The sequence below is a fragment of the Ovis canadensis genome, chromosome 9 (assembly GCF_042477335.2).
Source record: "Ovis canadensis isolate MfBH-ARS-UI-01 breed Bighorn chromosome 9, ARS-UI_OviCan_v2, whole genome shotgun sequence".
Classification (NCBI taxonomy): domain Eukaryota; kingdom Metazoa; phylum Chordata; class Mammalia; order Artiodactyla; family Bovidae; genus Ovis; species Ovis canadensis.
In genome coordinates this window covers 67037525-67049731 of record NC_091253.1, presented here as the reverse complement: position 1 = coordinate 67049731, position 12207 = coordinate 67037525, and the positions used below count along the sequence as shown (strand labels likewise).

Below are 12207 nucleotides of genomic sequence, written 5' to 3'. Positions count from 1 at the left end.
AAACAAACAAACAAAAAAACCACGTGTGTGTCCTGAACCTTGGTGGTCACGGTGGGGATGCATATAGGGCGTAATTGAGAAAGATGAAGAAGGCAGAATCAACAAGACTTGGTGACAGAGAAGATAAAGGAGGAGGAGTGACGAGGGTGACTTCTGGGAAGTCCATTCCCAGTGATGATGAGCAAAGGCAGGGAAGAGGTCTGCTGGTGAATGTTAGGAGCAAGAGGCGGGGTAGCCGAAGAAGATGAGCGCTCCATCTTGAAACACGTTTCGTAGGGAGTACCTGGGGATCATCCGGAGAACAGGATCTGATGGGGTTCTGGGTCAGCCTGGAAGAGAGATCTGGGCTGATGAAGAACTGGGAGGCGACACTTTGAAGCCATGGATGTAGATGGGCTGACCCCGAGAGAGCTGTGGAAAAGTAGAGGATAACGAGAAGGTGGCTAGGTGAAAAGTGGTGAGCCGCCTCATTATGTAAGGGAAAGGACCCAGGAAGGGAGAGGGGTACCTGGAGAAGCAGAGGGAAGCAGGAAAGTGCGACTTCATAGAAGCCAAGGGAAAAGCTTGTTTCAAGGAGCAACATCTGATGCTTCAGAAGGTCAAGGCGAAAAGGACTCAATTCTGCATCAAGAAGAATGTCATGGCTTTGAAAAGAGCATTTACAGTGGACGACCCGTGGAGCGGAAGCCACATTGCAGATCAGTGAAATGTAGTATTCTGAGGCCGCCAGGTGAAACTTACCAGCCAGGGAAAACCTCCTCTCAAAAGACAGCCTAGTCACTGATGAACTAGGGTTCCCCCATAATCTGGTTATAAGCAGAAGGTGTTAAAATAAATTTGTGGAACATCCATCAAGTCCTCACCCAAACTTAATGCAATCTATTTGGGAGTGGGAAGAATGATCAAGATGCTGGGAATTAAGATCAATACCAGAAATCACGATGCCTACTGCCTTGATTCCCCACAAGCTGGGGTGATGTCACTTCACATAGAGTAGCCACCGTGCTCTTGAGATGAGCCTGATCTTTCCTGGTAGCCTTCTCAGCTTGGCAAAGCTGCAAAAGAAAGATGAGAGGAAAAACAAGGCCGAAGTCATCCCCAAAACCTATTCTAGGGAAAAAGAACTGCAGAATTTCATGGAATCCTCAGGGGAAAACAATAATTTTGATGTATTCATTCTTTTTACCATTGGAATTTTAAAACTGAGAACATTTTTATATTCCTTTGTATTGAAATGTTAGGATCAAAATAAACCTTTTGCATCTTCAGTACAAACTTTTCTTAGCATAGTTATAGAGTGTTCATTATGACTTAAAAAAAATAATTACCCAGATAGTAATCCCAAATGTCTGATGTCCCTCATTTAGTCTGCAAAAGGAAGCAAGTTCTTAAAAAGGGAAAGCAATTTATGATAATGAAAGCTATTTTTTAGAAATAAATATTATCTCCACAATTATTGCATATCAGTGAATTTTTGGAAACTGTTGTGATCCTCTACTGTGCTAGGATCAAGGTGGCAAGAATACACAGAAGAACTGTACAAAAAAAGATCTTCACGACCAAGATAATCACGATGGTGTGATCACTCACCTACAGCCAGACATCCTGGAATGTGGAGTCAAGTGGGCTTTAGAAAGCATCACTACGAACAAAGCTAGTGGAGGTGATGAATTCCAGTTGAGCTATTTCAAATCCTGAAAGATGATGCTGTGAAAGTGCTGCACTCAATATGCCAGCAAATTTGGAAAACTCAGCAGTAGCCACAGGACTGGAAAAGGTCAGTTTTCATTCCAATCACAAAGAAAGGCAATGCCAAAGAATGCTCAAACTACCGCACAATTGCACTCATCTCACATGCTAGTAAAGTAATGCTCAAATTTCTCCAAGCCAGGCTTCAGCAATACGTGAACTGTGAACTTCCAGATGTTCAAGCTGGTTTCAGAAAAGGGAGAGGAACCAGAGATCAAATTGCCAACATCCGCTGGATCATGGAAAAAGCAAGAGAGTTCCAGAAAAACATCTATTTCTGCTTTATTGACTATGCCAAAGCCTTTGACTGTATGAATCACAATAAACTGTGGAAAATTCTGAAAGAGATGGGAATACTAGACCACCTGACCTGCCTCTTGAGAAACCTATATGCAGGTCAGGAAGCAACAGTTAGAACTGGACATGGAACAACAGAGTGGTTCCAAATAGGAAAAGGAGTACGTCAAGGCTGTATGTTGTCACCCTGCCTATTTAACTTCTATGCAGAGTACATCATGAGAAACGCTGGGCTGGAAGAAGCACAAGCTGGAATCAAGATTGCCGGGAGAAATATCAATAACCTCAGATATGCAGATGACACCACCCTCATGGTAGAAAGTGAAGAGGAGCTAAAAAGCCTCTTGATGAAAGTGAAAGAGGAGAGTGAAAAAGTTGGCTTAAAGCTCAACATTCAGAAAACGAAGATCATGGCATCCGGTCCCATCCCTTCATGGGAAATAGATGGGGATACAGTGGAAACGGTGTCAGACTTTATTTTGGGGGGCTCCAAAATCACTGCAGATGGTGATTGCAGCCATGAAATTAAAAGATGCTTACTCCTTGGAAGAAAAGTTATGACCAACCTAGATAGCATATTGAAAAGCAGACATTACTTTGCCGACTAAGGTCTGTCTAGTCAAGGCTATGATTTTTCCAGTAGTCATGTATGGATGTGAGAGTTGGACTGTGAAGAAAGCTGAGCGCAGAAGAATTGATGCTTTTAAACTGCGGTGTTGGGAGAAGACTCTTGAGAGTCCCTTGGACTGCAAGGAGATCCAACCAGTCCATTCTGAAGGAGATCAGCCCTGGGATTTCTTTGGAAGGAATGATGCTAAAGCTGAAAGTCCAATACTTTGGCCACCTCATGTGAAGAGTTGACTCATTGGAAAAGACTCTGATGCTGGGAGAGATTGGGGGCAGGAGGAGAAGGGGACGACAGAGGATGAGATGGCTGGATGGCATCACTGACTCGATGGACGTGAGTCTGAATGAACTCCGGAGTTGGTGATGGACAGGGAGGCCTGGCGTGCTGTGATTCATGGGGTCACAAAGAGTCGGACAAGACTGAGTGACTGAACTGAACTGAACTGTGCTAGGAAAGGATCATTTTGTTAGGATGTGGGTCCAAAATGAGGGAGATTCCAGCAAAATGCCTGTCTGAATTTTTAGCAAAAGCTTGTTTAAGATAAGAAGACACTGCTCTCTAAAAAACACTAGGAATTGGTTCTGACTTTTTTTCTGAGAGATTTATTTCTGTATTCCTTTTTTTTTTTTTTTAATGTCTTTATTTGGCTGAGCCAGGTCTTAGTTGCAGCATGTGGGATCTAGTTCCCTGACCAGGAACCGAACCCTGGTCCTCAGCATTAGGAGCATGGAGTCTTAGCCACTGGACCACCAGGGAAGTCCCTATTTCTGTATTCCATTGTCCTTCTGATTAAATAGTGTTTCTAAAGGAAATGCCATTCACAGGGAAACAAATAAATTAACTTCTGGCACTGGCAGGAAGCAGTGTGTAACCACACTGTAACAATAGTTGGCTTCAAAATTATTTCAGTTCCTCATCAGTTCACTTCAGTTGATCAGTCATGTCTGACTCTTTGCCACCCCATGGACTGGGAGCCCCCCAAGCCTGGCAGCACGCCAGGCTTTCCCGTCCATCAGCAACTTCCAGAGCTTACTCAAACTCATGTCCATTGAGTTGGTGATGCCATCCAACCATCTCATCGTCTGTTGTCCCCTTCTCCTCCTGCCAGTTCCTCCTACTTACCATAATTACAGATCTTGCTCCGTTTTATTATACAAGTGTATGCTTCAATATATTTATAAGCCTCCTGGGCCTGCCGAGTGAGTTTGTCCACCAGGTAACATTACCTAAGGCCTTATACTAGACTCAGCTTGAAGTCTTGTATTGAAAAGAGCTTTCTTATTTAGTAGAGGCAACTCCAGTTCAGGGAGTATCTCAGTCTCTGTGTAGACCACAGGGAGTAAGATGCTGGTTTTGTTTTGTTAATGCTATCAAGGTGTGAGCTTGCATAACAGACCATGTAATTCTGTTAGAGCTTGGCTTAAATGAGATGGTTAACTTACTTCTGCTATTCAACTTAAAACTTCATTCATCTAACTGAACTTTTTCCTTGACAAAGTTGAGGAATATGCTGGAAACCTATAATTAGGTAAAAATAGTCAAGAAATTTTTTGATGAATGCTAGTATGTTGTTTTTTTATGAATGCTAGTATGTCTTCAGTTCATTACTAATTACACAGATGTTAATAGCATTTCTTTAATGAGGCATTTTGGGATTTTTTTCCTTCTTGTAGTTAGGATATAGTTTTAATATATTCAAAATGCACATTAATATGGAGGAGAAATTATCCAAAAGAAAGTCAAATTTATACAAATGCTAATTAAGATTGGGCATTTTGAAAAATAAATCAAATCTTCAGTGATTAAGAGAGCCCCTGAAGACATTCCAACTGGGCAAAAATCTCTCTATATTAGCAAGCATTTCATCATGTTTTCTCCCATAAGTGGAAAGGTAAAATTCAACACCAGTCGTATCAGTAATTATTACCAATAAGTTCTTTTCTGATCTCAGCTTTGCCTGAAAAAAAGAATGCTCATACCTGGGGTCTGCATGTACTGAAGGAGAAGGAGGGCCAACTGGTAGGCCAGCGTTTGAGACCCTGGCCCATCCTCGTTATGTACTAATCATGGCAAGTCAGTTAATTTCCTGGTGCCTCAGGGACCTCATCTGTAAAATGGGCATGGTAATCCTCGCTCTGAAAGACAGATATTATGAGAATGCATCGGATTGTGTGTATAAGCTTTGTAAGATGTAAGTGAAATGAAAGTGAAAGTTGCTCAGTTGTGTCGACTCTTCAATCACATGGACTATAGCCCACCAGGCTCCTCTGTCCATGGAACTCTCCAGGTCAGAATACTGGAGTGGATAGCCAATCCCTTCTCTCGCGGATCTTCCCAACCCAGGACTCTAACTGGGGTCACCTGCATTGCAGGCAGATTCTTCACCAGCTGAGCTACCAGGAAGCCCTTGTAAGATGTAAAACATACGCCAAATGTAAGGCACAATTATTTGTTATAATAAGCTGGATGGCAAATGACTTCAGGTAATCAGAAATTCTCTCTCTTAGGTTCTTAAATCTTACATCGACTCTATAAATGTATTCCAAAGATTACAGCCCTGTAAGAAATTCCTTTTAAAATGTTAAAATGTGAGGATGGGGTTTGGAGAAATGCCGCAAATCATTACTCCCTTAGTAACATAGTCCATAAACACCTAAACTTCCTAAACTTAGTGAACCATAACATCTTTTTTTCCCTCCTTGTTTTCATGTATTCTCCACTAGCATCCTAAAGAACTAGTTTTGCATAAAGCAACATCCATCAGAAAACTCTTAGAAAAGGCCTGTCCTGAGGGGAGCATAGCAACCCACTTTAGTATTCTTGCCGGGAGAATCCCATGGACAGAGGAGCATGGTGGGCTACAGTCCACAGGACAGAAGCGACTTAGCGCGCACGCATATATGGCTAAAACAGATGTTTATAAACAAACTATCATGCAACTTTTTTGAAAGTATAAATAGAGTACAACGTACATACTGAGCTGTTGCAAATTACTAAGTTGGCTACAGGTGCTTTCACCAGCAGGGAATCTCGGCCGTCACTGCCCCTCTGACCCCGGCCTGGGTGCCCCGGGAGCCCGGGACTGGGCGCTGACTCTGTGCTTGTGTGCTCCGACAGAGGGCCTGAGCGGATCCTGGAAGGAGGGGGGCGGCGTGCCTTCCAGCACCAGCAGCAGCGGCTACTGGAGCTGGAGTGCCCCCAGCGACCAGTCCAACCCGTCCACGCCGTCGCCGCCGCTGTCCGCCGACAGCTTCAAGCCCTTCCGCAGCCCCGCGCCCCCAGACGATGGCATCGACGAGGCGGAGGCCGGCAACCTGCTCTTTGATGAGCCCATCCCCAGGAAACGAAAGGTTGGTTTCAGGTTTCATTTGGGGGGAACCGGCTTCCTAGGGTGGTGATTTTGGCACTTCTCCAACCAACGCCCCTTCAGATAGACAGAAACAGCCCGTGTTCGCCTCTAATATCCTTTGAAGTCTTCAGATAAATTAAGGGTCACAATTAAAGACAAGTAGAAATGATTAAAGTATTACTGTATTTCTTCCAAGTACGCATCCCCACCCTACTCCTAATCTCACCCCGTCCTCTCCTCTGGTTGTAAATCGGTGCACTGGTAACAGCAGGTAACCTAGGAAAGAATCTGCCTGCAATGCAAGAGATTGGGGTTCGATCTCTGGGTGGGGAAGATCCCCTGGAGAAGGAAATGCAACCCACTCCAGTATTCTTGGAGAAGGAAATGGCAACCCACTGCAGTACTCTTGCCTGGAGAATCCCATGGACAGAGGAGACTGGCAGGCTGTACATAGTCCCTGGGGTCGCAGACTTGGATAGGACTGAGCAACTAACGCTTTCACAACACTTTCACCTGGGACTTTACCAGTATTTGGAAGTCAAAAAATCGGACTTCAGGCTTGGTTTGGTTAACTCACTCTCTTCGTGGGAATTAACTTTTTCATCTGTAAAATAAAATTATGTTTTTCTCTTTTCTGCTTCACAGACTCTTAAAGGGTTGTGGGAAAGAAGATTTTCTGACTTATGTTTATAAAACTAGATGTGAAATATACATGAAAGCTAAAATGTAAACATACGTAGTATTTACATGCCCCAAATTATGTATTTATTAAATTAGAAGTGAAAAAATAGATCTAGCTGATTTAATAAATTAATTTGACTGCACTTGTGTTTAATCCTCACAGCAATCCTGTATGGTTTGTTTTCCCATCTTGATAGGAGATTGAGGACCAGGGAAGTTATATATTTAACCCCTGCCGTGCAGGTTAGAAGGCTTCCCAGGTGGCACTAGTGGTAAAGTGAAAGTGAAAGTGAACTCGCTCAATCGTGTCCGACTCTTTGTGACCCCATGGACGGTAGCCTACCAGGCTCTATCCGTGGGATTTTCCAGGCAAGAATACTGGAGTGGGCTGCCATTTCCTTCTCCAGGGGATCTTCCCAACCCAGGGATCGAACACGGGTCTCCTGCATTGCAGACAGACGCTTTACCGTCTGAGCCACCAGGGAAGAACCCACCAACACAAGAGAGCTAAGAGAGGTGGGGTCGATCCCTGGGTCCTGAAGATCCCCTGGAGAAGGAAATGGCAATACACTCCAACATTCTCGCCTGGAGAATGCCATGGACAAAGGAGCCAGCTACAGTCCACAGGGTTGCACAGAGTCGAAAATGACTGAAGCAGCTTAACACACACACATGCAGGTTAGAAAGGGCCAGCGCTGCCTTTCAAACCCAGGTCTGCCTAACCGAAAGCTCATATTCTTTTCATTCTCTTCAGATACATATAAGTGATTATGTTCACTCACAATTTTAAAAAGCATTTCTGTTTCATAGAATAAATAAATAATACTGCAATATCTGGAAAACGTTGTAACATTATTTTTAAATCTCCATGTAAATAGACTTTAAAAATATATTTTAGTTTTTTAGTTTGCAATTGGTAGCTTCATTATTAATGACTACTCACAAACAAAAATCCAAAGAAAACCCTGTGGACTGCAGTACAACCTATTTTCCCAGTTCATTACAAAGAGATGGCACTGACCCAACACCGTCCATCCCTGCATCTCTCTTAGCATCAGGCAGCATGTGTAATGGTGCTGGTGGTACACACACTCTGTCTGCCCAGAGAACAAACAGGGCATTGATGTCATCTCTGGTCCCTCCCAAAGGCTGGGGCATGAAGAGTTGCTGTTTCACATACCAGTCCATCGGGCAGGGTCCTGGAGCTGTGCAGGCATCCCGTGAGTCCCCAGAGACCCTGGGTCTTGACTCCTTGGGGAGCGAGGCTGCACTTGCACCTGTGAGAACCCATAGGCAGGACAGCCGTGTAGACCTGGAGTCTGTCCTGTTGCTTCCGGCTGCACAGACTTTCTCTCTGGGGCCTTCAGAGTGTGTGGTCTTGGCCTGTGGCAAAGACTCACAGCATAGGGAGCTCCCCGGTGCTTGTAAGGTGCCCCGCTGGAAGGCTCATCACAGCTTTTCCTTTCCAACATAGCCACGAGACAAAATTCATACTCTCGCATTGCAGTTCAGTTGCCTTGGTCAGACTTGTATGTAAAGCCTTTAGGCTTCAACTCAATTAGGAGGTAGTCAAGTCACCAAATGAGAAGAAAAAAAAATCATTACAAACTGGCATTTATTTGAATGGCACAGACCCACGCTTCAGGAGTCTGGGAACCATGTTCCTCCCTCTTTCTTTGTGACTTCTCCCTCCATTCAGACTCTGGATTTCCCCAGGGTAATATCAAAAGGATAAAGCTTGTAGTCCCTAATTTTTTTTTTTTTTTTTTTTTTGGTGTGGGATCATAGGTTCTTGACCAGGAATTGAACCTGCACCCCCTGCATTGGGAGCATGAAGTCTTAACCACTGGACCCCCAGAGAAGTCCCGAGTAGTCCTTGTTTTTAATGCATGGATTGTACATAGACCAAGTCATTGCCTTTTGAACTTAAAGTTATTTTGAATAGTGGGAATAACAAGAAAGTAGGATGGTTGCAATTCATGATTCATTCTTTTAGTGTATCAAGTGAACCAGTACTTATTGAGCACCCAACAGGCACAACAATCAATGCCCTGAGATTAAAGTACAGCCCCTTCCTTCTAGGTCAAAGGTTAGGCAGGTGGACACTGATGTATAAAAAGGCAATAACAATTATGAGCGATAGATGCTGTGCTCACAATGTGGTTCCCAGGTGGCGTTAGTGGTAAAGAACCCGCCTGCCAATGCAAACAGACGTTAAGAGTTGCAGGTTCAATCTCTGTGTCCGGAAGATCCCAGGAGGAGGAAATAGCCCACTCCAGTATTCTTGCTTGGAGAATCCCATGGACAGAGGACCCGGGCAGGCTACAGTCCATGGGGTCTCAAGGAGTTGGGCATAACTGAAGCAACTTACTATGCACATAATATGGTAGAAACACAGTAGCTGAAATGCTGCTATTTTAGTTTTTAAAATCATATTTCAAACAATTTCCAAGAGTTAACTGCCTAATCCATAGACAATATGTTCTAGTTGGGGGACACTTTCTGAATTCATTTTATTTTCCTCTTCATTCCCTGAGGTTCATAATATCTATTTGAGACCATGGACTTGTATTGGGCATATGTCCTGTGGGGATTGTTTGAGAAACTTCTAGATCAATATTTTCCAAACTGCATGTCTCAATCCACTGGTGGGTTGTGAATCTTTTTAATGACTGTGAACAGCACATCTTTAAGGACCAGGACAGAATAGGGTACAATGGACATAATCAGAATGAGTACTGTTCCTTGATGCTTTGGTTTCAGTTGCAGACCTATGTGCCTACTGTACAAACTGTGTCTCTTACTGTCGTCAAAAAAGTTTGGAAGCCCCTGTTCCTAAGGATAAAGAGAGAACACGATACGTGGTAACTGAAGGTTTCCTGATTAGAAATCGAAAGATCCGCATTCTAGACTCAACTTGGCTAGCCTGAGAACTTCAGGAAAACACTTCATCTCTCTGATCATCAACTTCTTTTCCATTAAACAGGCAAACAGATATTATCAAACCTCTCTCAGGACGGTCATGAAGACTAAGTGTGACCAACCACAAGTATAGAAAGGGGCTTATAAGCACTAAAACTGGAATATAGCAACTTTGTAATAGACCTGTTTTAGGACCCTGAAAGAAAGCAGAAAGAGGCATACCCTATACTAATCATGAAGCAATGACCCTGGTCTTCCTCCTTATGGAAAGTTATTTGGAAGTTATCTTAACACTTTTCCCCACTCTCACCTCTTACATGATCCCTGTTCCACTTATGTAAAGAGGAAGAGAGATTCATTGCCTAGATAAGGCATTATCACTGCCTACTGTCAGTGGTGAGCAAGACACAATTATTGATATTATCAAGTTTATACATACATATATAAATAACTATATTTGTGTACTTTGTTACAGTTTACAAAATGCTTTTAAATGCAGCATGTCATTTAATCATCACGAACATCTTTGGCCTAGTCATATCCCCATTGTGCAGAAGAGGCTCACTGAGGTTATGTGAATTGCCCCAAATCCTGTAGCTTATAATCTTAGAAATAAGATCAGCTTAGTCTATGGGGTCACACGGAGTCGGACACGACTGAAGCAACTTAGCAGCAGCAGCAGCTAAAAGAGCAAAGATAAAACTCTTGAGCTTATTTCAAAGAATCCACATTTCCCTCTGCACCCAGAAGAAAATAACATGGAAAGAAAACAGTCAGACCCAGCTACAGCCAGCACAACGTGGCAGAGTGGGAGCGGGGTGCAGAGGATTACAAAGAACTCGAAGACAGAGAGAGGAATTCCAGGCTGTCTCCTGAGGCCCGGGTCCCCAACCTCCAGGATCTAATAATGCCTGATGATCTGAGGTGGTGCTGATATAATAATAATAGAAATAAAGTACACGATAAACCATCCCCCTTCCGCGAAACCAGTGCCTCATGCCAAAAAGATTGTGGACCACTGTGCTGGGGTGGAGTTGGGGCGGGAGGGCAGGGGCAGCTTCCTGCAGGAAGGGCACATGGCCCTTTAGCCAAGGTAGGTGGGAATGTGAGGAGGGGAAATGAAAGGCTTCTTTCTCCTGGCTCAGGAAATCAGCCAGCCAACTGCCTCAAGCCCCATTCTAGCAGAATTTTTCCTCTGGAATTTCAGACTGACTGTACTCAGATGTTGAGAAAAGCCTAGTAGTATGAACAGGGACTCGGGGAGTACCGGGAAGGTGCAGTTCCTATCCTGACCACAAGGTGATGCAATGGCCCTAAATACAGCCGCTCCAGGTGTCTGGGAGAAAACAGTTCTATGGAAGGCCAAGAGTTAACATTCAATTCCTGAAAACCTCTAGAAAATCAAGAAGGGCTCATAACTAATTAATACTGTTCTTTTTTTCCACGTCAGATTCCTAGTTCAGTCAAATTTGGGATTTGTCCTTTCCCAAACAGGATAAAACCGTTCGGGCTCTGGAATTAGCACCCCAGCTATAATACTCATCAAAGTGTGAAAGTACTAGTCGCTCAGTCATGTCCTAGTCTTTGCAACCCCATAGATGCATAGGAATTCAGGCTCCTCTGTCCATGGAATTCTCTAGACAAGAATACTGCAGTGGGTAGCCATTCCCTTCTCCAGGGGATCTTCCCTACCCAGGGATCAAACCCAGGTCTCCTGCATTGAGAGACTCTTTACCATCTGAGCTACCAGGGAAGCCCACAGTACTCAGGTGAGCGTAGCCCACAGTACTCATGTGAGCGTAGCAAATAACTTGACCTCTCTAAGGCTCAGTTTCCTCATCTGTAAGATATGAAAAATGATAGCACCTTAATGGTCAAGTTGTTGTGGGGGGCTGGCTGCTAATATTTTGCTTTCCTTTTTACCCACTTGACAACTAACTGAATGGCATTTGAGAAGCGTGAGTGTGGACAGGGAAGGCTGCCTGCCTCCATCCTCCATCCTGGACCCATAGGACCAAGGCTGCTGCAGCTCAGGACAGGGCCCCTTGGCCGCCTCAGTCACCTTGGGCTTATTTAGGGTTAGTGGAAGAGGCCAGCCTGTGTGAGATTAGGGGTGAAGGAAGCAATGACACTCGCAGAAATCGGGGCCTCCAAGGAAACCTGACTCAGGCCTCTGCATTTCAAAACATCAGCATGACTCAAAAGCAATTGCAAAATTCCAGTCTTCATCACTTTCATTTATCCCACAGGCGTCTTGACCATGAACCACTTTACCTATAGACTGGGGAGAATCTCAAATCAGAGGGAAAAAAATATCTCCGTTCACATAAGATACTTCGCTCATCATTGTACAGTAAACAGTGAATTAATCATTTGCTCCACTCTGCGTGTTCGATCTTTCAGAATCAGAAAGCAGTGAATCACTTTTAAGTTGTGAATGACTTGCTCCAGAAAGCAAACAGACCCTCACAGCCCTCACAGTTATGTCTGTTGCCAGTCTCCAGGCTGACTTAATTCCTAACCCACTAATTTTGAGCAGAGAAGTGCCTTCTGTAAGAAGAACTGCCGCTCCAGAAATAGA

General features: G+C 44.0%; 1 protein-coding gene across 2 annotated transcripts in view; it reads left to right on the top strand.

Moving 5' to 3' along the window:
• ZNF704 (zinc finger protein 704) overlaps positions 1-12207 on the top strand; it is a 248030-nt gene that overhangs the window by 198212 nt on the left and 37611 nt on the right. For both annotated transcript variants that reach the window (XM_069601084.1, XM_069601085.1), the window contains exon 4: positions 5792-6024. In XM_069601084.1, coding sequence (XP_069457185.1) covers positions 5792-6024 — 233 coding nt within the window. The remainder of the gene's footprint in view (positions 1-5791; positions 6025-12207) is intronic.